General features: G+C 46.7%; 1 protein-coding gene across 5 annotated transcripts; it reads right to left on the bottom strand.

Moving 5' to 3' along the window:
• Positions 1 to 218: 218 nt before the first annotated feature.
• Positions 219 to 25,304, bottom strand: ASCC2 (activating signal cointegrator 1 complex subunit 2). 5 transcript variants are annotated; one of them, XR_014618942.1, is made up of 20 exons: positions 25,188 to 25,304; positions 23,882 to 23,977; positions 22,747 to 22,905; positions 22,260 to 22,430; positions 20,419 to 20,548; positions 18,707 to 18,774; positions 17,347 to 17,457; positions 16,342 to 16,454; positions 14,240 to 14,314; positions 13,572 to 13,679; positions 12,674 to 12,742; positions 11,862 to 11,936; positions 11,355 to 11,541; positions 10,596 to 10,810; positions 8,859 to 8,978; positions 5,306 to 5,530; positions 3,581 to 3,689; positions 2,923 to 3,002; positions 1,708 to 2,403; positions 219 to 1,621 (listed from the first exon to the last, which is right to left on the bottom strand). XR_014618942.1 is itself a non-coding variant. In XM_084297504.1 (19 exons), the coding sequence occupies exons 2-19, from the start codon at positions 23,960 to 23,962 to the stop codon at positions 2,235 to 2,237; spliced, it is 2,265 nt and encodes a 754-aa protein (XP_084153630.1). In that variant the 5' UTR covers positions 23,963 to 23,977; positions 25,188 to 25,304; the 3' UTR covers positions 1,650 to 2,234. The 5 variants fall into 5 exon arrangements, 4 of the variants coding, with proteins under 4 accessions (XP_084153630.1, XP_084153631.1, XP_084153629.1 ...); XM_084297504.1 differs by lacking the exon at positions 219 to 1,621 and having other exon boundaries at positions 1,650 to 2,403; XM_084297505.1 differs by lacking the exon at positions 219 to 1,621 and having other exon boundaries at positions 1,650 to 2,403; positions 25,253 to 25,301.
• Positions 25,305 to 27,217: the final 1,913 nt, after the last annotated feature.

The following is a 27,217-nucleotide window of genomic DNA, read 5'->3' on the forward strand; positions in this document are numbered from 1 at the left end:
CCTCTCATCCTGAGCCTGCTGCTGCAGGACACGGAGCCCACGCCTCTCCCTCCTTCCTATATTTTCCCTAATTTCCTATATTTTCCCTAATAAGTAGCACTTTCAGCAGTGGATGAGACAGAGCGGATTACAGCCAGCGCTAATGCAAGAAGCTTTATTGTGTTTGTAAATACGTGCCAGACAGGAGTAAAACATTTGCTCCAAGAACGTTAAAGAGGACTTTAAAACATTGTGCTTGATTTTGAGCAAGGAACAACTCCAGCTTTCAGCGGCCCAGCTGTGCTTTTATAGAGCTGCTTAAGAGGAGCTGTTTAAGCTTTCCTGGGGTAATTTCAGCCCATAACGGAGTGCTGCTTTACTACGAGGCCTGTCTGCAGCGCTGATGGCTTCACGCTATGCTGAGCAGGTGATGGAGATTTGCAGCTTCTTAGAAGCCAGCACTAAGGCTGAATGCAGTATTAGGAAGGGGAAAACTGCATCGTACCAGACTGGCAAGGAATAAATGAAGCTATTAGTCCGGAGAACAGTAGCTATAAAAGAAAAGAGAGTTAGTTATCCCAGCAGGTAATTTCCCTTGACAGGGAATTGCATTCAGCAGCTTCTCAGAAATCCACTTTCTCCCGTGCCTTGTTGATCTGAGGTTGGGGCAGTGCTGATGCGCAGAGGAAAACCTCATCCCTGCAGCATTTAGGACTTCACCCGATTTGCATAATGGTGACAGCCATTGCTATGCTTCTGGAAACAGCCTGGCACAACCCTGTTGGGCAGCAGCAGGGAACCGTCCAGCCCTGGAGTCCCCACACCCTCTGCGTAAAACGAGGCAGCAACCAACCTACGTGCCTCCAGTGCTACTGCGGTGCTGGGAAGAGGGAGGACAGCACTGGAGTGACCCTGGACCAGGAGCTGTAACACCACACAGCCCCAGGGTAGTTTATTCAGCACGTGGATGACCACAGGCAGCTTCATCACCAGAAAAAACACAGCGCAGTGGTGGGGAGGGGGCTTCCGGAGCACATTAACCAAAAAAAATAAAATGGTTTACCTGGAAGTTTGTCTCCACGAGGATGAGCACGCTCCAAAAAGACACACGCTCTGTGACAAGAGCAATTGGAGCAGCTTTCCACTAGCTGCTGGGATTCCAGGCTCGCCTAGGCAGTGTAGCAGCCGATGCCTCAGCATTTGAGCACCTTACCGAGAGGTTACAGAGCCAGCTGAGGGACTTGCCGGTCTCCCTGCGCAGGGAGCAACTCCATCACAAAAGAGAGTCCTCAGGGAAAGCCCTTTCAGCAACTAGAAAGCACTATTTACTAATGGCTCCCAGCCTTCCAAACAGCAAACGGGATGAGCGGGGCAGTTCTGCTCCACGGAGCGTGACAAGCAGTTATCAGGAGGCAGCTCCCCGGGGACTCTGACCCTGCTATCTTCAACTCCCATTTCCACGCTGCTGGTAGCTGACACAGGATGCCGTGATCCTGATTTTCAAGCACCTCGAGTCTCAGCGGCCAGAGCTCATTTAACTGAACCAACACGAAGCAGCAAGTGAATTCCACCGCCCGCAGAGGCAGCGCAGTAGCGACGTTCCTTAAGGACCGATACAGTTCGTGAGAGCCTAAAACACCAACTACGAGATTTAAATCATTTATTTGCGTGTTCTGTTTTCACACACCTCACTCGAGGGACAGAAGTTTATGAGAGAGCCTTATTCACCTGAACTCCCGGGTGTCAGCAACGGCAAGAGCCCGAGCGCTTTCCTGCCAGCCTTCATGCTTTACTGCAGGATAAGGCATTTCAGGGGAGCTGTACGGGCTGCTCCGGGGAAGCCTTGCCACAAACCACAGAGCTGCCCTTTGGGCAGCCAGCCACGTGGCCTGGAAGCCCCCTCGGGTTGTAGTGAGGGCGGGAGGAGCCAGTATGAAAATAAACCTCTGCAGATTATAAATAGTACAAAAGGAAACCAACGGCTGGTGCAGCCTGCCCCACGCAGCAGGGTGCAGCCCGCTGTCACGCACCCCCCTCCACAGACCAGAAATCAGCCACAGGGTGTGCCTGGGGGTGGGCAGCTCCTCTCCAAGACGTGCAGCCCTCCCACGGGGTGTGCAATTCCGCATCGAGCTGAAGTGCCAGGTATTGGACCATGACATCCAGTCCCCTGAGCTAAGGGAGGGCCAGGGGAACAGAGCACAACTGCCTCCAAACCAGAGGACTGGGGATGATGCAACACCTGGGGAAGTCCTTCAGGAAGGAATCATGCCTTTATTCCGCTTTCTGTCAGCCATGACTCGCCGATTGTGATTAGCTCTTGTGCTTTTATTTGCTTCCTTCTTCCTTCGTTCCTGCACCGTTTCCCGGTTCTGCCCGTGCCCCTTCACGTTCCCGACAACAGCAGAGCTGTCGTGCTTGTGCCTGCAGTGCACGGGGAGAAGGACGTCACAACAAGCACACTGCATACATAAAGAATGAAATGCACCATTTAAGAAAAGACTTGGGAGCGAGGAGCTGAGCCGTCAGCCCCCGAGCCGTGGCTCACCTCAGCTCTGCAGGGTTTCTGCAGTGGCCGAGTCTCAGCGTCAGCCACGCAGTGACTCCACCCTTTTATGCTCTGTGGTTGTCAGTGATTACACTGCCCTGAAATCCCTGCGGGAGCTGTTCAGGCTCCGGGAAGCCGTGCTTTCCAAGATCCAATCTTCCACGGGGTTATGCCAATTACGTTTAAGGGATGTGCCACGCCATTCGATCAGATAGCACAACCAGCAGGGAAGTAAAAGCTGGGCAAGGACGTTACCACCAGCATGGTGGTGACCCTGAAGACAGGAATGCTAAGGAACAGGTACGGCTCCTCAACCACTCAAGTCAGCAGCAAGATATTCACTAATGCCAGCAGAGCTGTGGTTTCACACCCCCCAGAGGGAGATGTTCACTTACCCCCCTTTCCTCGCAAGAAAAGCCAGCCGCCTGGCTTCAGCTCTCTCCCGCAGCACGGCTGGGTCCTGCACGAAGTGGTCCTACCGTGGGGAGGAAGGAAAGAGGTCAGTGCTGGGGTAAAGTCACCAGCATCACTCTCAGAGCGAGAGCAGGAGCAGTTCTGTCAGACCACGGAACAGAGAATTCATTATTCATTATATGGCAGAACCCACAGGGCTGCTGTCAGTGACACTAAACACAAAACCTGGCAGAAAACCTCAGACTTCTTCCCACATCCTACCTCTGCCAGCTACACCACTAACACCCCCATCTCCAGGATATCCATGACAACAGAGCCTCAGTGACCCTGACACCATTCTGCTGGCATCGTCTGTCTACAGAATAAAGGAGATTAAACCTCTCCACGGAGTAAGTGTCATCACTCCAGTAAGGCTAGCCTAGGAAGCTGTAGATAGCTGTACTCAGGGGACATTTCACAGTCCAGCACACCACAGAAGTAGCCTCTCTGGAAAGCAGCTCAGTCTCCGTGCTAACATTAAAAGATTCCCTCTCTGAAAGAGGAAATCAATTCCCATCATCTCTGGCAAACATTAACAGGTGAAGCTGGTAAGACGTACGATGAACCTTAATGCAATTCCAACAGCAAGCTAAATGTCACCTTTGGTCTTTCCTTTTCAGCTTCTTCCTCTTCCTCTTCATCCTCTTCCTCATCTTCCTGTCCTTCCTCCTGTCCTTTTGGTCTCAAGACTTGAGGAGTTGTGAATGGCCTGAGAATTAAGACACAAACAGCAAACAATGAAGAGAGCACAGCCACGAGTGTTTTGCTGAACAGCACAGCACGCCCTTTTCATTTCACAGCATTGCTTTCAAAAACACGATACACAAGTTTCATGGACTTGCCTCTTTTTCTGGAGAAAAAAAGATTCAGTAGCTAATATTTACTATGGGCAATTAACACACACAAAATTTTTTTTTTTTTTTAAATAAATCCTGAAACCTTACAAGGAATTTCTCCAGGGAAATGACTGCTTCCTTTGGGAGAAGGGGCGCCAGGCACCCCACCAGGCATTAGTAAGGAGCAGTGGACTTGTACTTTGCTTTAGCTCACCGTTTAGGGAGCATCTATTGTAGCAAGGCAAACCCTCAAACCTCAAGCTCAAACAGCCAGAAACACGTTAATGCTCAGAAAGCTTTGTGCTCTGAAACCACTAGGGCTGGCTGGTGGTTATCCAGAGCCCCAGTTCCACTGCTGTGCCCCAGTTTCACACAGGGGGAAATGCTTGGAGAGATCCATCAGGCTTTATGAATCACCCTGAACATGCAAAGCAGCACAAAGGGCCTGCAGGGGGGTGAGTGGAAATCCAGCACGTGCCTATAGCTCTTCTTTGATGTGTGTGCCTTTATTTTTATTTATTTAAATTCTATTGGGATTCAAATCCACCATTCCACTGTCAAGAAATAAACGTAGAACTAAATGAGTCTCTGTTCCTTCAAACCTATAGCTCTAATTTTCAGCAATAACATCCAATAATTGTTCCTGCTGCCTCTCTAGAAGCGGAGAGCACTGAGCACCTGAAAGACAGGAAGAGACTTGAGGACCACACTGTTAAAGGCAAACCACAAAAAGGATGTAAATTGGTTTCAGCCTGCTTTAGGAAAAAAAAAAAAAAAAAAAAAGCAAAAGGAACCAAATCGCCTGCCAGATGCATTTTGGTTTTAGGCTGGAAATAGAGACATACTCATAACACACCCAAATTCAAAAGGTCACCTTCAGAAACGTTAAACCAGCTTGTAAAACGTCTTTTCTACCTCTAGCTCGTATTTCTAAAACAAATATTCTATAAGACCCATGCCAAACTAACCCTTTGCTCACTAAAAGCTGATTGCCTCCAGCTGTCAGGCGCTGTGCAGAGAGCTGTGCAGTCTGTCGCAGGCTGAATTCCAGGAGGCAGCATGAGAAGCCAGAGGGGACTGGCACAGAGTAAAACTCCACTTGTACCATTTCCGAAATTTCAAGCTTTTGCTTTGCTAACCAGCCATTTTACTTTACACTGCCCAGCTACACTCAGTCATCATCCCAAAGAGCCCATTTCCCCCCTGCTGCAGGGCAGTTATCCTATAAACAGAAGCACTGCTGAGTGCAAGTTCCAACACAATGTCAAAGTCCCCTCTTAGATCTGGACGCAGAGCAGAGGTGATGGCCAAATCCTGCAGACACAGAATGTGGGAGCTTGGTGACTTCCTGGGTGCACGCCACAGAACAGCTCCCTACCAACAAGGGAGAAGGAGACACCCAATATCCCTACACATGACAGAGAAAGCACCAGCAACTAAAAAAGGAAATTCCCATTTATTTTGCACACGCTGAAGCCCCAGCACCTACCTCCTGCTGATCAGTTCATCATCTGAGTCAGCATCATTCGCCCCCACTTGGTTTCCATCGTAAGTGTCATCGTACTCGTCCTCATAGTCCTCCCTGTAGAGCTGAGCTTCCCCTGGCTGCACAGGAACCTCTTCCACGACCACGCTGTACTGGCTGTAGCGCTCCTTCTGCTCAGCGATCAGGCGCTTGTCGTTCAGCAAACTCCTGGTCGTCTCCTTCTCCCTGCTGCACTCCACAGCGTGGAAAGGAAGGGGAGGACAAAAAGGCAGCGTCAAGATCTCTGTAAGTTACTTTTTCTCCTGCTATTAAGTAGAAGCTGAAGCAATACGAGACCCACCCCGAACTTCACAAGCACCACTTCAGCCTTCCTATTCCCTCTCTGATTTGTAATGGGACTGGTTGGGCTTCTAAAGTCAGCCACTCCTGGCTTGGAACAAAGTCATTTTTAAACAGAAGCCCAGCAAGATTACACAGTAGATAGGAACAGGAATTGGAGACTGCCACTGTCAGCTGGGACAGAAAGGAAGGTTTAACAGAAGGCCAAGTGCAATTATACTCGAGCTGAATTTTGACCAAGAGCCAAATAACACAAGAATTCACAAGAATCTTGAATGGCAGACTGTTAGGGTTAGGACACAGCCCCGCGAGGCCCAGAGTGCCCTCTAACACCACGCTGCAGTACTGTCTCACTGCAGCAGCATGCCTAGCTACAAACTGCAGACCAGGGCTGCAAGGCCATACCTGTTCCCATAGCCTAGAACCTCAGCTTACAAAATATGAGTTGCAAAATATGAACGTAGATGGGAAGACCCCCCAAAATACCTCTGCAGCAAATAAGGATTAGCACAACGAAGAGAAAAACAAAACAGTGGATCTGTGCTGCTGATCTAACATATCAAGGCACTGCATGTACAATTTTTTGAACGTTTAGAAGGCAAATAAGCAGTAGTCATTTTAAAGAATTAAAGACCAAGAAACAGAAGTTTTGGCAGAAATATTGAAGAACAGCCACTGAGATGCTACGTCTCAAGTTGCACAAGGAAGCTCTTTGAAGTCCTGTTTTTCAGACCAACCATGCACACAATTATAGCAAAGCAATAGGAAATCCATGTTCAAGTATTCACAGGACAGTTTGCAGCCCCCAAAGTTTAGGAGGAACATGCATCAGTGATCTATTTGGCATCTGCATATTACCAGAGAAAGAATCTTTCCAAAACAAACCTTTTGTGAATCAAGAATGGGTAGACCCGTGTGATATTCTAGCAAGATCTGGGGAAGTGATCCAAGAAGCCTGATTTTTCTTAAGAACCTCAAGATATAGTAACGTTATAGATATATTGCCTCCCTTCTCTTCCATGACTCATTATTAAATGCCTGAAATTTAACTGCAAAATGCCCTACAGAGCATGTGGTTAGTTCACACATACCTAGGCGGGGATAACATCTCGTGTTGGTATTCAGCATGAGACCGAACTAAACATTCAATAATTGTTTCCTGCTGAGCTGGTCTGATGACTGCAGCAAAGCTGCAATGAAATGGTTCAGGCAGCAATTCCAGGAAAAACAGTGGGAAATTTTTTTCTGGTGTTCGAGACATGCTCTGACTTCAAGAGACAGATTCACCTGGTGATTACGGCTGGACATGCAGAAACAGCCGTGATCACCCCTCCAGATCAGCAAAGCATCACGTAGACACTATTATATTCATTTCCTCATGCCTGTTCTTCTCCTCATCCTGGTGTGGCTTTCTCCTTTATTAACAGTCCCTGCCCCAAACTGCTCACACTTATCCACACAGCAGCTAGTGCAACGGGGCCCATCCTGCTCTGGCTCTTTAAGCATTGTTGCAACACCATGCGTAGCAGCAGTGGCACTCTGAACAGAAGCAGAATTTGGAGAGGAAAGGGTTTTAAGGAGAACAATACGGATAGATAAATACAATCAGAGTTGTGCGCAGGTCTCAAACTGGGTTGGGAAAACTCTATTACCCAGACCCCCGGGTTTCTTGCTTGTAGAACAAAGACGTCTACTGAAAAAGTTGCACTTTCAGTGCTGAAAGGACACACTCCTCATATTTATGGAGTTTTGAATGTTAAATCCCAGTGAGCAAGGTACCAGAGCTTACTCTTTGATTTAGAAAGATACAGTCAGCTTTAGGTGTAGGGCACACATTGCTGATCTCAGCTAGTTACCTTCAGGTTTTAAGAACCATTCAAAGCATAAATAATGAGGAGTCTGGAGTCCTGTGCAGAGTTCTCTCTGTTTAAGAATGGCTTTGAAATGAAGACATTGCCTGAGGGATGCCAGGCGATGCCAGGAACAGCAGCAGTAAGAGGTCACGTAACAGTATGGCAGAAGAGATGTCAGCTTTCTCAAGGGGTAGTGTTACCCCTGGAGAGAAGACACGGCCTCCTTGGCAGCAGCCAGAGGGCAGTGCCGTGGGAACAGGGTCCCACGACCCAGCTGAGGGATGACTTACAACTTAGGAAGCTCTGCGAGTGATCTGCAGAGGGAGCTCCCCGCTGGGTTATTCCACAGACAGGGTGCACGGCGCTGAACCTGACCCGGGGAGTGCTCTCGGGAGCCACCCACATGGAATAAAAACCCAAGCACACCAGTGCAAAACACTCCTACAGACGAGGTGTCTGCCTGCACTCTGAGCTGGCCAACATGATGTGGAGGGAGAGACAATATTGTGTCTCTCACAATACGGGCATTTCTAAAGTCTTTACCTTGTTCAGAGGAAAAAAATATTTCCTTGCCCAGTCACTGTAGTGCTGCTGCTGAAGAACTGTTTGATTGGACTTTGGGACAAAAGCGGTTTTCTCCTGATATTTGATGCAGCTTTGTAACCAAAACATTAAATGGGAGCTCCCAGGGTCACGCGGCTCAGCCTGCAGCCACTCTTATTTAGATTCCTTGTTCATACATACCAACATAAAGATCATATTTAACTGATTAGAGGAAAAAGCGTTCAAAAAGAATCTGAAACAAATCAAGCATATTATTGAGATACGGCTGACACTAGCGGGAGCCAAGAGGAAATCGGCAGGGAGTGTGGCACAGAACAAAATGCCAAACCAGGCAAAAAGTGAGGTAAATGCCTCTCTGCGGGGCTTAGAGCAGCAGGAACAAAGGGAGTCTAACCCCCCAGCGTTATCAGATTTGGAAGTGGATGGATATTGGAACTTCACTTGTATCTAAAACAAACCGTTGTGTTATCTCTGAGTCACAACCTCAGGCTAGTAGAGATGGTTGCTTTTCAGGTTTGTTCTTCAGTGCAGGTTTAACATTAAGACAAAAAGAACACAACATTACAAATGAGCTTGGCAGAGCAATTGCCAGCAGCGTACAGAGGAAAGGCAATTAGGAAAAACACTGAACTGAAATCAACCCCTGGTAGTATTCAATTTTACTTTCCCAGAGAAAAAGAGCAAACAAGTGGGAAACATTTTTGATAAGCCTTAGCCCTGCCAACAACTTCCCGCAGAAACAAATCTGTAGGTTCATTCCTCCTGACAGACGGGGTTAATTAAAAATGCACAGTACTCACCGCTTGCCTTTTTGTATCCGAGAAACGTCCACTGAATCCCTACTGGAAATATCAAACTCATCGTTCTGGAAAACATTATGGCGGGAACTGAGTAGAGGTGTAGGGTCTGGCTTTGGCTGTCTGTAAAATAAATTAAAAGAGAGAGTACAAACAGAGGTGAAGATGAGGAAAACCAACTCCTCTCCTTCCTAAGACCTTGATTTATCCTCTATCATTCTCACAGGCATCCACTGCATGCCACGATCCTCACTGTGCTGCTGGCTGACTGGGACACAGACTGTAATCCCTTCGTTTCACTGCTGCAGTATGGTATGTGCACAACCACTACAAGGCACTGGTTTCGGATAAAAGCCACCGTTTTTGAAAGTTACCTTTGTGGGGAAACCAAAAGCAATTTACAGAAAGCAAAAAGGAAATTATTTTGCCCATTAAAGGATAAGTTGAACTGTTCAAGAGCATGGATTACCTAAAAGATTGGTCTCAAAACGGCGATTCAGTAAAGTCAAACACTAAATATGATGAATTACACAGTGGCAAACATTGCAATAGTTTCCTGCTGCTGAATTTGGGATATTTATCTCTCTGTGGTTCCGTTTTAATTTTGTCTCAGAGTTCCAGGTTACGTTTGTACAGTTTGTAAGTCAAAAAACCATTGTCTTTACATTCATTGTGTTGGTGCTGCTAGCTCAGCTGGGCATCCCAAAATGCTGCTGTGTTCACTTCCAAAATCAGCAGTGATCAGAATTGTACATTTGCTACGGAACTGACAGTTTTGTTTCAAAATGCAGAAGGCAAGAAAAACATCCAGCTCTATCTTCTGTAACTGCAAGCTTTGCAGTGCTAGCAGAACCTTCCAAAAACCCACCCCGTGTCATTTGTGCCAGAGTCAGCAGATCCACCTCTAAGAGCATGAAGATTGTTGCAGAACTCAGATTTTTTTACGTCACTTTTTTGATAAAGACGCTTTCCTTTTTTAATGCAACAATGAGGCAGTCTGCCTATTCCTCCATGAAATGTGAGCAAACAGCACATTCACATCCTGACACTTAGTCAGAAACTGCTGTTGCAGCACAAACACATGCTAGCAGCTGCAGACAACTAAAACAACTCAATTCCACTGCCAGTTACAAACCCTACAATCTCATGTACAACCCAGAGAAGCAAGCAAAAGCCTGGCAAGTTTGGAAATGGCAATTCAGATCCATTTTTATCTACCCTTTGACAATCTCCCTGGTTTAGCCTCATCCACAGAACAGTAGCCTTTCAACCACTGTTTTGCCCTGCAGACCTCTGTTAGTTCCTTTGAACATGCCCTTTTCTGCAGGAGTGCTAGCACCTGAACACCTATAACCTTGTCCTCTACAGCAAAATAACTTCTGGAGACAACAGCGTACTACTGCTCAGTCCAGGCTAAGCCAATGTCCCTAGAACGGAATTTTAATATTTGAGAGTTTAATGGACACGTATTTTCATCTCCCACCATAAAACATGACCCAGCATCTGCTGTACTGAAATGCTGAACAGTGAATGTTCCCATCTTGTGTAAGGACACAAGGGTAGGAAGTCAGTGGCACGTGGCAAGGAAAAGCTCTCTCTGCAGCTACCTACCCCAAGAAAATACAACTCCTTAGAACTTTTCTGCTACAGGTCTCTAACCTTCAAAAGGAAGGCTATTAAATAATAACCACAGTGTAAAATCAAAAGGCACTAAAACAGCACCAAAGTCTTGTCCCACACCTTCGCATCGTTCGGTCCAACTTCTCCAAAGATGGCACCAACTTATCTTCAAGTATGTTGTTGATCACCTGCTCTGCATTGTAACCATACTCTTCCAGGCAGGCCAGGATGAAGCCCTCACCAAGGTCTGGCAGCAGGTCTTTCACTTGAGAGATCAGGGAGTCCAGCTCCACCCCTGACACCTTGGTAAGGGGGGCAGCAGCTGCACCGGCACACTACATAAACCAAACAGAATAGGTGGCATTACTGGAAAGCAGCAGCAGCTGGGGCAAGGTAGGTGCACATTAAAAAAGAGAAAGAAGCAGTCTTGGTTATCAGGATTTAAACAAAGAATTCAAAGACTGAAGTCAAAAGAAGAGAAAGCAGCTAAGTTGCTAATGCTATACAAAGTCTATGATGGAGTTGGGCACACGACCACTTCTGTCTGTCCCTGAGTCAGCAAGAACACTCTGGTAAATCCTTTCCTCGGATAACATACAAAATACGCATTTTAAAAATGTGCATAAGATCTGCAATGATGAAATGTGGTATTTGAAAAAAAAAAAAAAAAAAAACAACACACAGCAACAGGAAACCCAGGCCAATGGGATTTCAAAAGAAATTTACTTAAAGATAAAGGCAGGATTCAGGTGTAGTTGTACTTGGTCTGCCCCAAAATTTAGCAAAGGTAAGAAATGGGATTAGATTCCATGCAACCCCAAAAGCTGAGCAAACCAATCCTCTCTTCACAAAGTGAGGACAGAGAGGTGCTCTACCCACCTCATCCTCTGAGGCATATGCAGCCCCAAGCTCTTCTCTGTCCTCAGCAGTGTTCTCCACCATTGCTGATGCTCCATTAGATGCTGCTGGTGATGTTGGATCCTTAGTGACTTGTGCTTTTTTCCTGTCCACACCTTCCCAAGCACTTTCCACTGCTTGGAGGATATAGGCTGTCCTGGTTTCATCTCTAAGAGAACAGCATTAAGGACGTTTCTCACGTTCTAGATGCTCATATTCAGACCTCACCTTGAAGTAGCTATGCATTTTTCAGTAACTCCCAAGCCCATGCCTACGTGGAGTTGAACCTGGTGACCTCCAGAGGTCCCTTCCAACATCCACCATTCTGTGATACTGTGATTCTTGCCTCTCTTTTTTTAAGAGAAGGTTTTTCAATCCTTTGTTGCTGGTCATTCGGCTTAACCAGAGGCAGCAATAGCGGAAATGCCACTGCCATGGAAGAATCTAAGAGTGTCCAGGTTTGCAAAACATGGTGAGAGCAAAGGATACAGCGTGGAGGATGCCTGCTGAAGCAGACTGACATCATCTTCAACGGGAAACAGCTCATCATAGTCACGAAGAAATCTAAACATGCAGAGGCAAGTTTAATCAGCTGAACTAAAGAATTAATTAGCTGCAGACCTGCCACATCCTGGCATCCCTGCTATGCCACTCTGGCCTCCTCACTGCTCAGGTAGCAAGAACGTGTACAGCCTCCCACCCACTAGGGAATTCCAGCACGTGCTGCCCTGTCTGGTTTTGCTCCCACTACACTGCAGCAACACTTCCCAGTAACCCATCAGAGCCAGCTGTAACGCTCCTTCCGATGCTCAGAGCCGTGAGCCAGTGCTGCATTATAGAGAAAATACGGTTTATGATTTGAACGTGAGCAGAATGACAGCAGTGCCAGGAGGACAAGATCAAATTCCCTGTTCTGCCATTTACTTTGCACCTTCAGCATTAGCACTTAATAACTTTCTGGTCTGATCACCCCAGCTGAAAAGCACAGATTAGTAATAACAGCCTAGCTTGTCAAGGTAGCTAATGACTAAATTGCTATCCTCCACTTTGAAAGTCAGGATTAAAGAGAGTGAAGAATAACATTCTTCAGCGTCACACAACGTCCTCCTCGTCTTTACAATAAAGTCTGTACCGCAGTTGGAAATCCTCTCGCAGCAGCTCTCCCAGCTAGTTAGAGTGATTTCTAACTCCCACATGCATCGTAACCCCTCATAATAATGTCTTGGGCAATTCTGGTGTAAAGAATGGAAGAAGAAGGCAAGCTGACCCTCCCCTTGGGCCTTTTTTTAAGCCAGACTCACCTCCTTTCCTGAAGCACTGACGTGAAGATCTGTAGAAATTCTTCAATAAAAGGCTGAATATTCTCACAGCTGCATGAAACAATGGCACAGAGTGAAAAACTCAGCGGTTAGCCTACCACATTGCACAATCTCCACATTCTGCTCAAACTAGGAACGCTCATACATCAAGGCAAAATCCCATTTTAAAAGAGATTTCAGTTCACTTCTTGGCTTTCATTGATGCAAAGGGTCAAATAGAAACAAGCTTCTTTTATGGCTTCAGCAAACATTTCGGCCAGTTAGATCTAAAGCATTATCACAGTTACAATTACAAGGCTCGACAGACTTCACAAATCATTGTTTGATGCCTCAGACCTGCAATAAGCAGAAAAGGGTGTGTAGCACTTTTGCAATTGCACTGTATTATATGTCTTGGGATTACACCAGTGAACCTCCCAGGAAATATGTGCTCGCTACGCAGGAACAGATGCCAAGCAAGCTCCTGCTGCAACCTTTCTGTTATAAAGCCTAAACCTTCCATTGCTGCTGATGCATCAAGCCTCGCAGCAGGACAGAACGCCCTTTGCATTGGGTCAGTATTAACTAGTAAGAAAAAGCAGAATGGGAGCCATGGAGGCCAGCAATCTCTGAAACCTGTAAAGAGCACAAGCAAAGAGATCTCCCCAGTAGAGCACTGGGCTTGCGATCAAGATCCACGTTCTTGGTCCCCTCCCAAAATTTGCAGCATGGTTTTGTGTCATTTCAGTTCTTTCATTTATAAAATAAGGGTAGTTACACTTGCCTTCATTTTGAAATTACTCACAGAGCTATAGCTAGGAAGTACTTATTAGTTAACTATTCGCAAAATAGGAAAAAAATCAAGTAGATGGCTAGTACTATGAAGCCCAAACACCAATACCTGCTTTCTAAGATGGGTTGCAGACACACTTGGTTTATGAGGATGTGAAAAGCTTCCATCACTTTCTTTCTGGAATGTGAAATTCTCCTCCACAAATCAGCAAAAACACTTCAGAGAGAGTAAAGAACACATTGTTGGTGTCAGCACAAGAAATCCAAATCTTTAACATTCCTCCAGAGTTATCCCTCTAGAGGAGGGATTTCATTAGCTGAATCATTTATTTGCTGCAAGGACCAGAGATTAGAGTCATTCCATACTCACTACAAAAAATCCATGCTCTAAATAAAGTTGGTCTCAATCGCCAATTGTCCTGACAGCCAGGCTCATGATATATCAACTGTATCAGCACAGCCTGTGCTTTGAAATGCAATGAGACCAGTCTACACAAAGAGATATCATTCCCATTTTCACACTTTGTTACAATTCGGATGCATCTCCCATCAAGTTTCTTCTTAGACAGCAGTGAAAGAATCATTAGTCACCCCACTGCCCAGGAAAATTTGAAATTAGAAGAGCTGCCTCTTCAGAGCTCTTTGAAGCAGCATAAAAAAAAAAGAGAGAGAGGAAGACTTTGCAGAGGTGGGCAAAGCAGCATGAAGTACGTTTTTAACTAAGCCCTGAGAGAGTCTTACTGAAAACAAAAGGCAAGTCTTCGCAGACATTTTCACCTGTTATCCTCATAATGCCTCTTCTTAATTGCAGACTCCAGCTCAGGAATTGCCAATTCATAAAACGATGCTAATCTGTAGAAAGAGGCAACAAAACGGTAACTATCAGCTGAGGTTTCCAAAATCATTTGCAACACTAAAAAACAAATCAAACGCTTAATTTCACTCCTCACTAGCAGCCCTCATTGGCATTACCCATTTCGCCATTTGTTTCCTGAAACACAAGTAAGCAAATACACAATAGACAAAGAGCAGCAGCCTGAGGAAACAATCAACGTATCTTTAAAAATAAAGGCAAAGAAACGCATTTGAAAAGCATCCTGCTACTAAATAGAAAAACCAATCTGCTCAGCTGAGAAAAATCTCAAGCACAAATTCACAGTCTGCAAAGAGCTGAGTCTGTCCCAAGACAACCCCTCCCACCCCAATATTCTTGTGGCCCTACCTAAAAACTGGTTATGAAACAGGGTGCGATTTCCAACAAAGTTTTATTGGTCTTGCTATTTGTCTCTGCTGTGAGTGAGCATTTAGATGAAGGTATCCAACATGCAGAAAGCTTAAGAGGATGTTTCAGTAGGATGGACAGAGAGGAAACAAAGGTTTATCTGGTCTGGTTTCATGGTTTGTGTCAGGCAGCCCACCCAGACCCTTTTCTTCAGGGACAGAGCATCAAGAGATGTGGAGAAGCGTGTCCTCACAGAATAATAACCAGTGCTGCTTCCTGAGTGGCTGGGTGTTACAAAATAAAGGTTTACAGCATTTTGCGCAAAAGCCAAGCCTGCTGAGCTGATGAGCAGGGCCTCCATGGGAACATTACATCCACGTTTCATATTAGGTGCCAAACATATTAAATGAATATCCTTGAGGCAAATGCAGCAGAAGCTGGTTGATACTTTTAGTCATGGAGATAAATTAGCACGTGCCAACAATTCAGGCCCAGACTGGCTCCAAACATATGACACGCAGATCAGTTTTCCCTCCCCATACTCCAAAGACCCGGTGACTAGTCCATATTGAGAAGTAATGAAAATGTTGCTGCTGTCCCACTGCAGAGATCAAGAGTATTTTAGCACATCTCTGACATCAACAGCGGAATAAAAAGCAAAAGGCTTTCCTCCTCTGAGTAACCAAGCGTGCAAGCAGCACTGCTTGCCAACTCAGCCACCAACAGCCCACCAATCTGCTCTCCTTTCAATAACTGACTCGACAACAACATCAGAGGATAGAAGCCTACACACCCTGGAGCAGCATTACTCAACCTGCGGTCCATAAACCACTGACAGCTGCAAGACTTCAGAGGTTTGCAACAGGATTGGAAGCAAAAGTAAAAAGAAAAAGTGTTCGTTCACACAAGTAAGCAAAACAAGGGAATTAAGTGGAATAAATTAGCATTTCAGTTGGTCCTAAACAAAGTGATGGGAATCCACCAGGTGATCAGGGGACTTAAAACACCCGGAGCAAGCTGGGAAAGTGTCACTCAAGGACTCGCAGCCTCTGTGGGAACACTCTGCTGTCTGGTCCTTGTGACCATCCTGACTCACCGTCGCTGCAAACCAGAGCTGGGCAGGGAATTAGCTGTCAGCCCAGCTGTGACAGTGCTGGCTCGTCACCCTCTCCAAGGCACTCAGCTTTTGCCAAATCTCAGTGATATTCTCTAGCATAAAACTTAGGCATAACAACAACAAAAAAAAATGTTTCTTTTCAGACCTGGATGGACTGTTGTTACTCCAAAAGTCTTTCTACTTCCCATGTTTCAGGTCCTACAGCAGGAAACCATTTTCATATGCAGAGCTTTTCTGCTTGTCCCTCCCCATTCTTTCCTTTCAAAAGCACGCTGGGTTTTGAAATTGTCATGGTTGCCTGACCCTAGGATCACTCATGGATATGACGAAGGTGAACATTTAACAGAAATTCTAGGCACCCCTATAATATTTTGTGTTATCTACCTAGAGCCTGTGTATTCCCACAGGTCTGAACCTAGCAGTCTTTAGTTGCATTTAATCTGTACACTCTTGTCCATAAAGGCACTGGGACAGGATACTGCTGCACATTCAGTATTTTTACTTCACCAAAATAAGCTCTGTCTGCAGCCCAAGATGTACCTGTAGCAAAACTCGTGTTTTTGAAAGGTCTGGCAGGCCAATGGGAAGACATCAAGAAACGCCCAGAGTGTTGTGCAAGTGTCACACAAGTACAGCACAATATCCTTCAGCTCCTGAGAGAGAAAGAACAATTATAGAGAGAAAAAGCACACAAGGCTTCCTAAAAACACGGTATAACCCACTCCACCCGGGACACATCATGCTCAGACCAAGTCTTTTTTCTTGATTGCAGGAAGAGAGCCTGCTATCAACCATAAGCACTTTGTTATTGGGTCTGTAGGCACAGAGACAACACCTCTACTACAACTTCTGTCCTTTAAAGATCTACAGTGCAATCCCGACTGCTCACTCTTATTAAAGATTCTGTTAAATCACACGAATCCTCATCACTTCCTGTTCTGGACAGTGGCTTTGCCCTTTATATATCCTCCACATGCATTATTTTTCCCCATCTAGCTGAAAACACCGCAAAGCAATATTACAGGAACTCAAGAGGTGATTTCAGTGGTCCACTTCAGTGCAAGATGTGTTCCCAGGATAGCTGTAACAACCCCCACATTACAGACCATATGACCTGTGTCAGCACCCAGCACACAAAAAAAAACAAAAACAAAACACAACACTATTAATTAACTAGAGTTAAGGTATACTGTTGCTAAACAAACATTTCTGAAGAAAAGACCAATTCTGATCCCTACCAGGATCACTTAGAGATTTGTCAGATGCTGTTACACTGCTTATAAGCTGGTTAAGTGAAAAAAAAAAAAAGCCACATTTAAAAAGAACTCATGATACGATGGATATGCTTGAAACGCATGATCAAAGCAACAAACTCATGGTGGAAAGGCTTTCTCATCAAGTCATATGACAAGCAGAGAAACAATGACACACTGACATGCTGTACGAGCTACATGGGAACAGAATGACCCTCTGTGGTCTCAGTGCTTCACAGACCGTTCAGTCTGCAGGACCACAAACAGTAAAGGGCACGGAGCAACAGTTCACCTGGAGGGGCATGTTCCTGGGAGTCACATTTACTCTTTCTTCCAATTTCTGGGGCTCAGCAGAGGCTCCTTCACATTGCAAGCCACACTTATGCAAAATGTTGTTGAACACCTAGAACAAGAGAGCAGAAAGGTGTTAAAAAGGACTGGGGAAAGCAGTGGGACATGCCTTACCTTATTAACCACTTCTACCATCATCTATACAATATGTGACTTTCCACACAGCACAGAGCTGTGTATAATGAAAGTTGCAACAGATTCTTGCAGGCTGCAGCAGGAGGGGCCACACCACTTCTGAAATTCCACGGGAGTTGCAAGCAATTCAACTGCAGCTCTACATGTTGGTGGTGCTGAGACAGGGACTGTAGCTAACCCAAATCCTCAGCTATGTGAGAAAAATCAGCCAGCAAGGTCTGCCAAGACCAACACTGTGAAGTCACCCGGAACGGGACTAGCCCGACTTGCAAGGGAGCGGTGGGACAACTTAGAAGTTACCACCACCTCCTGCTTCTGAGCTCAGAGGCATTCCTGCTCTCTCCTCTGAGGTTAGCAGGACAGATTTTGTGGCTCTCGTTTATAAATGAAGACTCTGTGAGAAAGCTGACGGAATTAGGTTCAGGATTTCTAACAATCTCTGGTGTAGGACCAATTTAAAAGCAACTCTCTTCCAATCTCAGCCATTCTGTGATTCAGTGAACTCTTCTTCATTGGTACCTTTGGAGACTTGTCAAAGCCTCCTCCCAGAAGTGAAAGGGTGGCTAAAAGTACTTGAGTTACATACTTGGGGTTAATATTACAATTCCACTGGGCACATACTCTCCTAAAACCCGCACAGGTATCAACTCCTTTCATTAAGGAGTGCAAGCACATCAGCAGTTTAATGGATTAGTAACGGCACACCTTTGAGCTGTCACATCCACACATCTGAGACGCACTTTTGTAAGGCAATCCCTTCCAAGAGATTTTTGTTTGCTCCTAGGAACTCACAGCATTAATGCTAACTCTATGTCAAACCTTAGCTACCTCTCACTGTGTTATTTTAAGTTTTAATGCTTCCCCATTCGGGGGAGACAGGAAGATCAGTTATTTACTGTTTGAAAAGCCTAACAAAAATTCCTTGAGATTAACTGCCAAGAGAAGGCCTGGAGCTGAAGGAGGGTAACAGGAATTAGTGATCAAGTTATGGTTTCCAGTAAAGGTTCAAATATTATTTGAAGCACTTGAGCATAAATGAGATAACAAATACAAATGAGAGCTAGAACAAATACATTCTGCTTGCTTGTGACCACATTCACTCCCTTCCCCCCGTCCCCAAAACTATGCCACTGTGCTCAGCCCTGGGCTGAGCAAAGAAGCAGTACCTGGAGAATAGTGGGCAGGGTTTCATCTAGGTCACCGAAGTAACTTGGCTGCTGAGTGAAGATATTTTCTGAGAAGAGAGGGTGAAGCAGACGACTTCCCATTAGTTCAGAGAGTCATGCCAACATGCAAATTTACACCAGAAGACAGACTTTTACTACTGACACCCCTTGTCCCATCCAGATGTGGCTAACCCCCATTTAGGACTTGGGCACAGATTCACTTCTCGACTCATGCACAGCGCCCGCTCCTACAAAGCTGTCCCGTCAGCTCCTCAGTGAGACTGGAGGGCTGCTAACAAAAATATGCGCAGCAGAGCAGAGCAAAGGAGATGTCAGAAGATTCACGCCTCAGGCGGAATCGATGAATAATGCAAACACTATCGTTAAACATTCTTAGCTCCTTTGTTTAACAAATGGAGTTGACTTTTAATTACTGATAACAGTTCAGCATACACTGGAAAATGTTCTGTAGAATATTTCTTAAGGGTAATGAGGCTTTAGTAATACCTTCTATTATATTACCAGGACTTCATTACCTTTACAAAATACTCGACTGAGTAATGGCACACCATAAATCCTGACCAAGGAAGTACAGAGGCTGCCTCTTTTCCTGTGAATTACTGTTCAGACTACGAAAATTAACAGAGTTCTCCAGCAAGGACAGAGCACGGGTAAGAGTTATGAGACAGATTTCAAAAAAATTTATTCCTGGAGAAGAACCTAAAGTTTATCAAGTTATGAATTGCAGTGCAGAACTGCTCACGCCATTACTCTTGCCAATATAAAGCAAATAATCAGGTGAACAAATCATTGGTCACTTAACATGCAGCATTACTGCGTCGTACCCCAGAGGGTACGTAAAATTCAAATGAGGTTTCACACACTTGAGTCTTCTGAAGGATATTTTAATACCCAGATAATTTATATTGCACATCTGAAAGAGAACTATCTATCTTGTCATGCTTCCTTCCCACCTCTGAGGCTTGACAGCTAAATTTAGAGTGAAAATTAGTGAAAAAGGACAAAGGGATTCAAAAACTCTAAGCTTCTAAGCTTTTCTGGTCTGGAAATTTGGCTGTGTCACATGATTTCTAGTGCTTCTCGTGCTAGTTTACTTGGAAACAAGACAGAAATAGCCACCAAAGAAAGGAAAATATTTCATGGCATGAACAGCAGGCAAATTGGGCTAGCATTTAGGAACAAAGACTCACTTAATCCAAGGTTAGGTACGCTTCCACCTGTTGCTCAGGTGGATGTTAAAGATCACAAGTAGCTCTCTTGGGAAGAGAGCATGGGACAAACCCAGAAGCTAAACCAACACGCACTCTCTTCTTTACCAGATTCTAGCGTCCAAGGCTGAGCTGTTGCTTAATATGCACTTGCTGCTGTGGGTGACTCTACAGATGCTGAGATATCTCGGGATAAGCACAGCTTAAGCAATGCTCTGAAGTGCTTTGCAGTTTGAAAGCACTACATAAATCAATGACTGCATTGAAATTTCAAGTTCTCCCACTTCATCCACCAGTAAGCTGCACAGCCACACTATCAGATTTTGCAGAGTATTCACAGTCCCCTCACGCTGCGGCTAAGAACAACTATGTGTTCTAGTTGTTTTCAGAGCAGTGACATTAGTATAAAACCTCATTTGTTGCCTGACATTCTAGGCAAGCAAAAGCCTAAACGCAACGAGCCGTTCCTTGGTTTCAACTAACCGATCATCTTCTGGAGCAGGGGACCATTTCCCTTTCCAAAGAGCACGCAGAGATCCAGAATCTTAGGGATGTCAAACAGGAAGTTGTTGTAAATAATTTCTCCAAAGACTGAGGGAGTGATGAAGTGATCCTACAAAGAAAAAAAAGTCACATAAAGGAAACTCCATATCTTACTTTACAAATGTCATTGTAACGCCACAGCTCTTGTTAAAACATCTCTAAGATGTGCATTGAAGGCTCTGCTTCACAGGAGGCAGCAGCTCTGTTTATACCAGTTTCTGCAGACCTTTCTATCCCCACATTCCCAGCTGCCTGTCACTGCCACCACACCATGCCGCTGGCCTTGCACCTCTGCTTACACAGCTAAGCTGTGCCCTGAACTGAAGCAATCGACCTAGAAATTAAAACAAAAGGCAATTGGTTTACGGTTGGTTCAGTTCTCAGTCCTATCTCACTACATGGCCAAATAAACAGCTGGGCTGACACAAAAAAGGCTCTGCTCAGGAGTAGGAATAAGTAGCCAGGCATGGGAAGAGCTTAACTGGCATGGACACTGAAAAAATCCATATGAAATCCCAGCCCAAGGTTATTGGTATCCTGGAAAAGAAGAACCGAGGCAACAAAGATGACTGCACCAGTGACAAGAAGTAGGAAGGAAACAGAAACTGCAGCTCTGTAACATGACTGCTAAAATCTGTGTCCAATACAAGACTCACCGCACTCAAGGAATTTCTTTTCAAATTCTAGATGACAAAAATTCCATTGTCTGTGACACTGGAAAGCAAGCGAGCTAAAATGCAATTTTGGAGTCAGTGATTTTCAGGAGACAGATTTGCCTGGGATGGCAAACGTTTTCAATCACAGAGAAAGGCAGCGTGCACATTTTCCCTGCCAGAGCAGAAGGCCTGGGTTTTATGCTGGCTAGGTTCAGTTTCTAGAACTGCTGCAGACTGCCTGCATGACAACAGACCATTCATTCTCTTCAAACTACTCAGCTATGAAATGGTTTCAGATGCTTGTCTGCCTCATTGGGGTGGTAAGATTTAATCAGATCCCGGAATGAAAGACACCATAGAGGTGTCGAGTATTTTTGCTGAGGCGGTGCCAGCTGCAGGCTCCAGCATTCCTTTCACCTGCTCCCTCCCTGCTTCCACTCCCACCCCAAACCCTTTCCTCCGTGTCCCAATGTCACCACGGCGATAATCACACGAATCACCGCACTGCCAAGCAACACCAAGTGAGCCAAGGAAGATATCAAGGGAGTAATTGCCACAACACAAGGTGCCTCATCCTGCCCAAAGGCTTGTGAAAATTCCACGGCCACTCATGGGAGTCGCACTCACACAATTAGGGATGAGTACGCCTCTCAATTATGATGCCAAGAAAACAGTAATTTGGAGCAATTTCTTTGTGCGTCCAAAACACGGAGAAAGTTCAAGCAGAGCCGAGCGTTAGCACAGATGACGTGATGCTGCACGGCACAGGGGAACCGAGGCAGTGAATACTCAGCCACCAGCAGCCTGCAAAGCCTGTATGCCACGCAGCCACAAAGGCCAGCTTGCTCTTTCTTCTCTCACCCCAACATATCACAGCACCACAGGGCGCTAACCTGCTATTAGAGAGTTGTTTGCCTGGATCTCCTTCCTAAGAAATCATCACATAGTTCAGATGCCTCAGCTCTGAGTGGTTATCACCTCCACACAGAGCAGCAGGCTGATAAAAATAGACAGGGAGAGGAATGCAGCTAGGACATGCAAATAAGAATCACAATTAATTTCTCCAGTTGCCTTTTTTCCTAAGCTACACAGCCTGGAGTGCCTGTCAGGCAAGGAAACGTTTACCTTGGACTCCTTGTGAGTGGACATTCTCAGGAAAGTCAGGAAGACGCTCCGATGGAGGCGTTTCTGCATGTCGTTCACCTCTGGATGGCAATCCAACAACACATCAAACTTGCGAGGAGCATGGCTCAGGTAGGAATCCAGACACTTCTGAAGCGTCTCATCAAATATCACCTTGCACAGCAGAAGGCGGGGGGGAAAGGAGGGAACGGCACAGTCAGAGGTTGCACTCACGGGCAGCCCAGTTAAACCGAGAAGCCAAAACACTTCAGATTCACCCATCCATGAAACACAAACTCTTCAAATCAACAGTGAAGTACCTACAGGGAAATGCTACTTTATCTGCAATCTAAGGTGCAGTAACTAAAATGTTTGATAAAGGACATACCAAGGATACAAAAGTCTTTATGAAGATGATTTAAAATCCGTGCCTTTTGCCAGCCCCTAGACCATTCACACTTTTCCTCCAGCATCCACGAACAATTATTACCTGGCACCAAAATTTATCATGAGGCAAAGCCAGGAGCCAGTCCAGGTCATCTGCAATGAATTTCGCTCGCTCCAGGAATTCTTCCACTAAGGCAGGATCTCTGACAACAGGTGGCGGTCTGTATAGCACAAAAGACCGATCTGCTTTTATTTCTGGGTGCTGCAGAAAGCCAAAACACGGTATTAAAACCACGGAACGAGCGACGGGAATGCCCAGTTACCATCTGCACTGCTCGCTGAGTTTTTGGAAACTGCCACAAAAGCCCCACTTGGATAAAATTTGTCACTCAGTTCCCTGACAACTTCCAATTTTCTGATTTTTAAAGACAGCAGATCAGCAGCTTTGTGTCCTTCCTTTTCGGCCACGCTTTCAGACCTCTGCAATTCAGCAGATGATGCTCCTTGCACTCTATTAACTGAAAGCCTTGCAAAGCAGCCCTCCCACACCTCCAAAACAAACAGCAGCAGCTTAATGTCATGCCTTTGAAATGCTGTCTGTGCCCTCTCTGTTTCCTCCAAGCTACTTCTCGCACAATGTTCCACAAAGTCACCCCAATATGACCACAGTATACAAAGAAGAAACTTCCTCCTCCCCTTCCTGAGGGAAACTTCCTCCACATTTCTGGAAGAAAAGGCCAGCTGCGGATGTCATTTTGTGCATGATTTTGGATGTTCCTACGTAACAGCACGGGCAGGCCACTCTCGTGCTAGGCACAAGCACGAGGCAGAGACTTCCAGTTCCACCCTGCGGTTCCAACCCAAAGCCAGAGGGCGGGAGAACTCGGTAAGCACAAAGTTCTCCTGGCTCTGAGCTATGCTGCACGCAGCCTGCAAAAGCTCCCAGAGCGTTCTCTCCTCTGCAGCAGCTTCCAGTGCTCACCAGGCTGCCCCTTGAAAGGATGAGGAGTTTGAGGACAACACCATTTATTGCCGATGTTGAACACAGCTGAGAATTTTTGTTTTGATGGTGGTTAAATGAAAACTCACTACCTGAACGTAGTAAAACAGTGTCTTGAACTGGAAAGCTGTCCAAATTTCCCCATAACCCAGGCCAAAGACCAGTTTTACTGAGGTCTCAATACATGACAGCCATTTGTTCAAGGCCTTGTTTGGCTTTCAGGAAAAACACAGCTCACCAGTGCCGGTAACGTTCTCAGCTTCCCCGTCTTGGGATCCTTTTCTGTCAGCTGGAGTTCATCCAGGGGCAGGGCTGGCATCGTGCTGACTTCCTCCTGACCACGGCAAACAGAAAAACAAAAGCAGCACAGGATGCGTGTTACAAGCTCGGTCAATCAAAGAGGTCACAGCCCCCACACCCCGAAACACACACGGCGGCTGGAAATACGCCCGCACAGAGCAATTTTCAAACCACCCTAATACCAAACCTTTAAAGAACACCCAGGAGCCAGCTGCACATGCCTCAGAGGAAACGTGTAACACGGTGCTGTGCTTCCATCCCTAGCAGGGAGGCCACACACATCCCCAGGGACAACAACAAGCTGGTTTACGGGAGCTTCACCTTTAAACTTGGCTCCTGAAGAGCTGTGCTGAATTGCCTGCCTGGCAGGCTGTTTTAATGCCTGGAGCCTGTCTCACGAACTGAAGAGGCAACCAAAAGACAGCCTGTCCACAGACTACCAAAAGGAAAGTTCTGGTTCCTGCGTGGTGGATTCCCTCTGTACTCAGCCACATCAGGGACGCAGCGTGAGCTCACAAGACACAGCCTCCCTTCCCCTGCCAGTGTCCTGCGTGTGCTCAGAGATCCACCTTTCAGCTGTCAACAGCATTTGTAGACACAGAAGCGTTTTGATCAGTGCTCTGAAACTGACTCTAAGTCAAACCTTAGTTGTTGGAAAGAAATCTGGTGTGCCTTTTTGAAAAGCTTCAGATAATAATAAAAAATGGGAATTGCCAGATAACAAAGCCTTCCATCTCCTCCATTCTATACCATTGTGATCCCTGTGAAGTGGCACTAAAATGTTACGCTGCTGTTAAGATCTCACACCACGAGTGTCCTGGTGCGAGCGCTCAGCTCCGTTCCCACAGCTCGGGACAAGAGGTGTCTGCACCGAGCGGCGCTGAGCCTGGAGCAACTTTTTCACTCCCAGAGAACGGATTTACCTCACGTAGCACTTCAGGGCCCGACGTTTTCGTGAGAAAACCGAAACGAAAACACCCGAGACCGGCACGGCTTGGAAAAGCGGCGAGAACCCTTTATGCGGCTGGTGTAATTTTGGGGTGAACACCCCAAATGGCAGAAGCGAGGGCTGGCAGCACGGAGCGCACCCCCCCCCGCCCCTCCCCCACCCCCCTGAGGCACCTCAGGGCCGGCCCCGCGCTGCCCCCACGGAGGCTCGGGCCCGGCCTGGAAGGCCCCGAGCGCGGGGAGCCCTCCCCGGGAGCCCAACACACGGCCCTGCGGCTCCCCGGAGCGGCACCCACCGGGCTCCGTCACCCGGGGCGCCCCCCGACACCCCCGGGCCCGGCCCCGGTCCCCGCCCCGTCACCGTGCGGCCGCGGGCAGCCGGCACCGCGCTTCCGGGTCCTCCGCGGCTCTTCCGGTGGCGGCCGGAAGTCCGTGGAGGGGAGGCCTCCACAAGGCGAAGGGGTGGGGAGTGGGGCTGGGGGATAGGGGGCGGGGCCTCCCAAAGACACGCCCCCCTCTCTCAGGCCCCGCCCCCTCGGCCCTTGGGCGGGCCGTCAGAGGGGTGGAGGGGAGGGGAGAGGAAGGGGGGTCGCTGAGATCTGCGGCTGCCTGAGGGGAGGCTGTGGGAGCTGGGGTCGGCCTCTTCTCATCGATAAATAGTGATAGGATCAGAGGGGGTGGCCTCGAGCTGTGCCAGGGGAGGTTTAGGTTGGAAATGAGGAGGCATTTCTGTCAGAAAGAGCAGATGACAGAGTCACAGAATTGTCTAGGTTGGAAGAGACCTCCAGATCATCCAGTCCAACCTCTGACCTAAAACCAACCAGTCCTCCACTAAACCATATCACTGAGTTCAACATCTGAACGTCTTTTAAAGACTTCCAGGGATGGTGACTCCACCACTTCCCTGGGCAGCCCATTGCAATGCCTCACAACCCTCTCAGTAAAGAAGTTCTTCCTCATATCCAACCTAATCTTGAAGGTCTCCTCCAACACTAATGACCCTGTGATTCCAGGATTCCCTGTGCCCCTCTGAGGGACACGTCTGTAACCACACGTCTGTCCCCACACAGGGCCATGCAGGGAGCAGCAGGCAACCTGTAGGTACAGCCTCCCGCCAACAGCGTCAAAACAAATTAAAAAAATGTATATATATTTGGGACTTTGCCTGCACCCACAGCATTGTATTTAAGGGGGAGGAAAAGCACAGTGCAATCCTTCAAAAGGGAACCAGGTGGGCCAGCAGGTCACCCCATCCCCAGGTGGGTCTCAGTCATTTCAGAGCTAAAGGAGAGCCCTGGGTGCAGGGCTTCCTTCTTCAGCTTTGTTTTTGTTTTTGTTTTTGTTTTTGTTTCTTCAGCTTTGTTTCCCCTTTGCTGCTGAGGGAGGTTGCTGGATGCCACCAGTTTGATGCTGCAGGACAAGCTTAATTCTTGTCAGTTAATACAAGCTCTGTTGATCTTAACGAGAGATCACGTTAGTCAAGCTTATAAACTCCGAAATCAGATGCTGCTCAGCCTGCTTTAATCACCTCTGGGATGAAAGGGAGATGAAGTCTGGGACTAAAAGCATCCGACTCTCACTGCCATACAGGTGCTCTCTGGCATCTCGGGTCTCTCCCCCGGCTGCAGGGACCTCCTAAACTTCACACAGACTTGAGATGACCACATCATGCTCTCTGTCACATGGCTAATTAGGAATCAGATGGTAACGAGGTTCCAGCTCCCAGTCCCCCAATCCAACACCCTCAGAAACACTGGACAGCCGGTGTCTCGGTGTGCAATCACATTACAGATGTCCCTGCTCCTGCATTTCACACACAGCAGCAGGAAGAAAGGGGGAGAACACCCAAGGGGCCTCCATCAGCTCCACGGAGAAAGCTGGCTGCCAGCTTCTCCTTCCCAACACTGTCACATTCGGTATTTTCTTATTAGCATGCTGGCATTTTCTCTCTAGCAAGAACGCAGCATGGACAGGCTGTGTTGCGTTTCACATTCCGCAGGGTACTATTGATTTGCACTTTAAATGTCACACCAGGTTGTTGGGGAGCTTGCAATTTTAGCCAGTCTTTAGCCATACCTTTTGAATTGCTAATTTTTAAAGAATTATCTAGTATTTTTATTTCTCAAGCATCACACAGACAAGTCAGGCTCTCAGACAGGACCATGGCACCAATGTGCTGTGCGAAGCACTTATCAGAACAAAACTCCAGTAATGATGTCAGGTTCAAGGTTTGCTCTGATTTTTTAGCGGAGGATAACATTTGGCAATTGAAGCATGATTCGTTTGCAAAGGCATCTGTTTATTTCCCCTTCTTTGCCAACCTTCC

This window comes from Netta rufina (genome assembly GCF_964035555.1).
Source record: "Netta rufina genome assembly, chromosome: 17".
In the NCBI taxonomy this organism is placed as follows: Eukaryota; Metazoa; Chordata; class Aves; order Anseriformes; family Anatidae; genus Netta; species Netta rufina.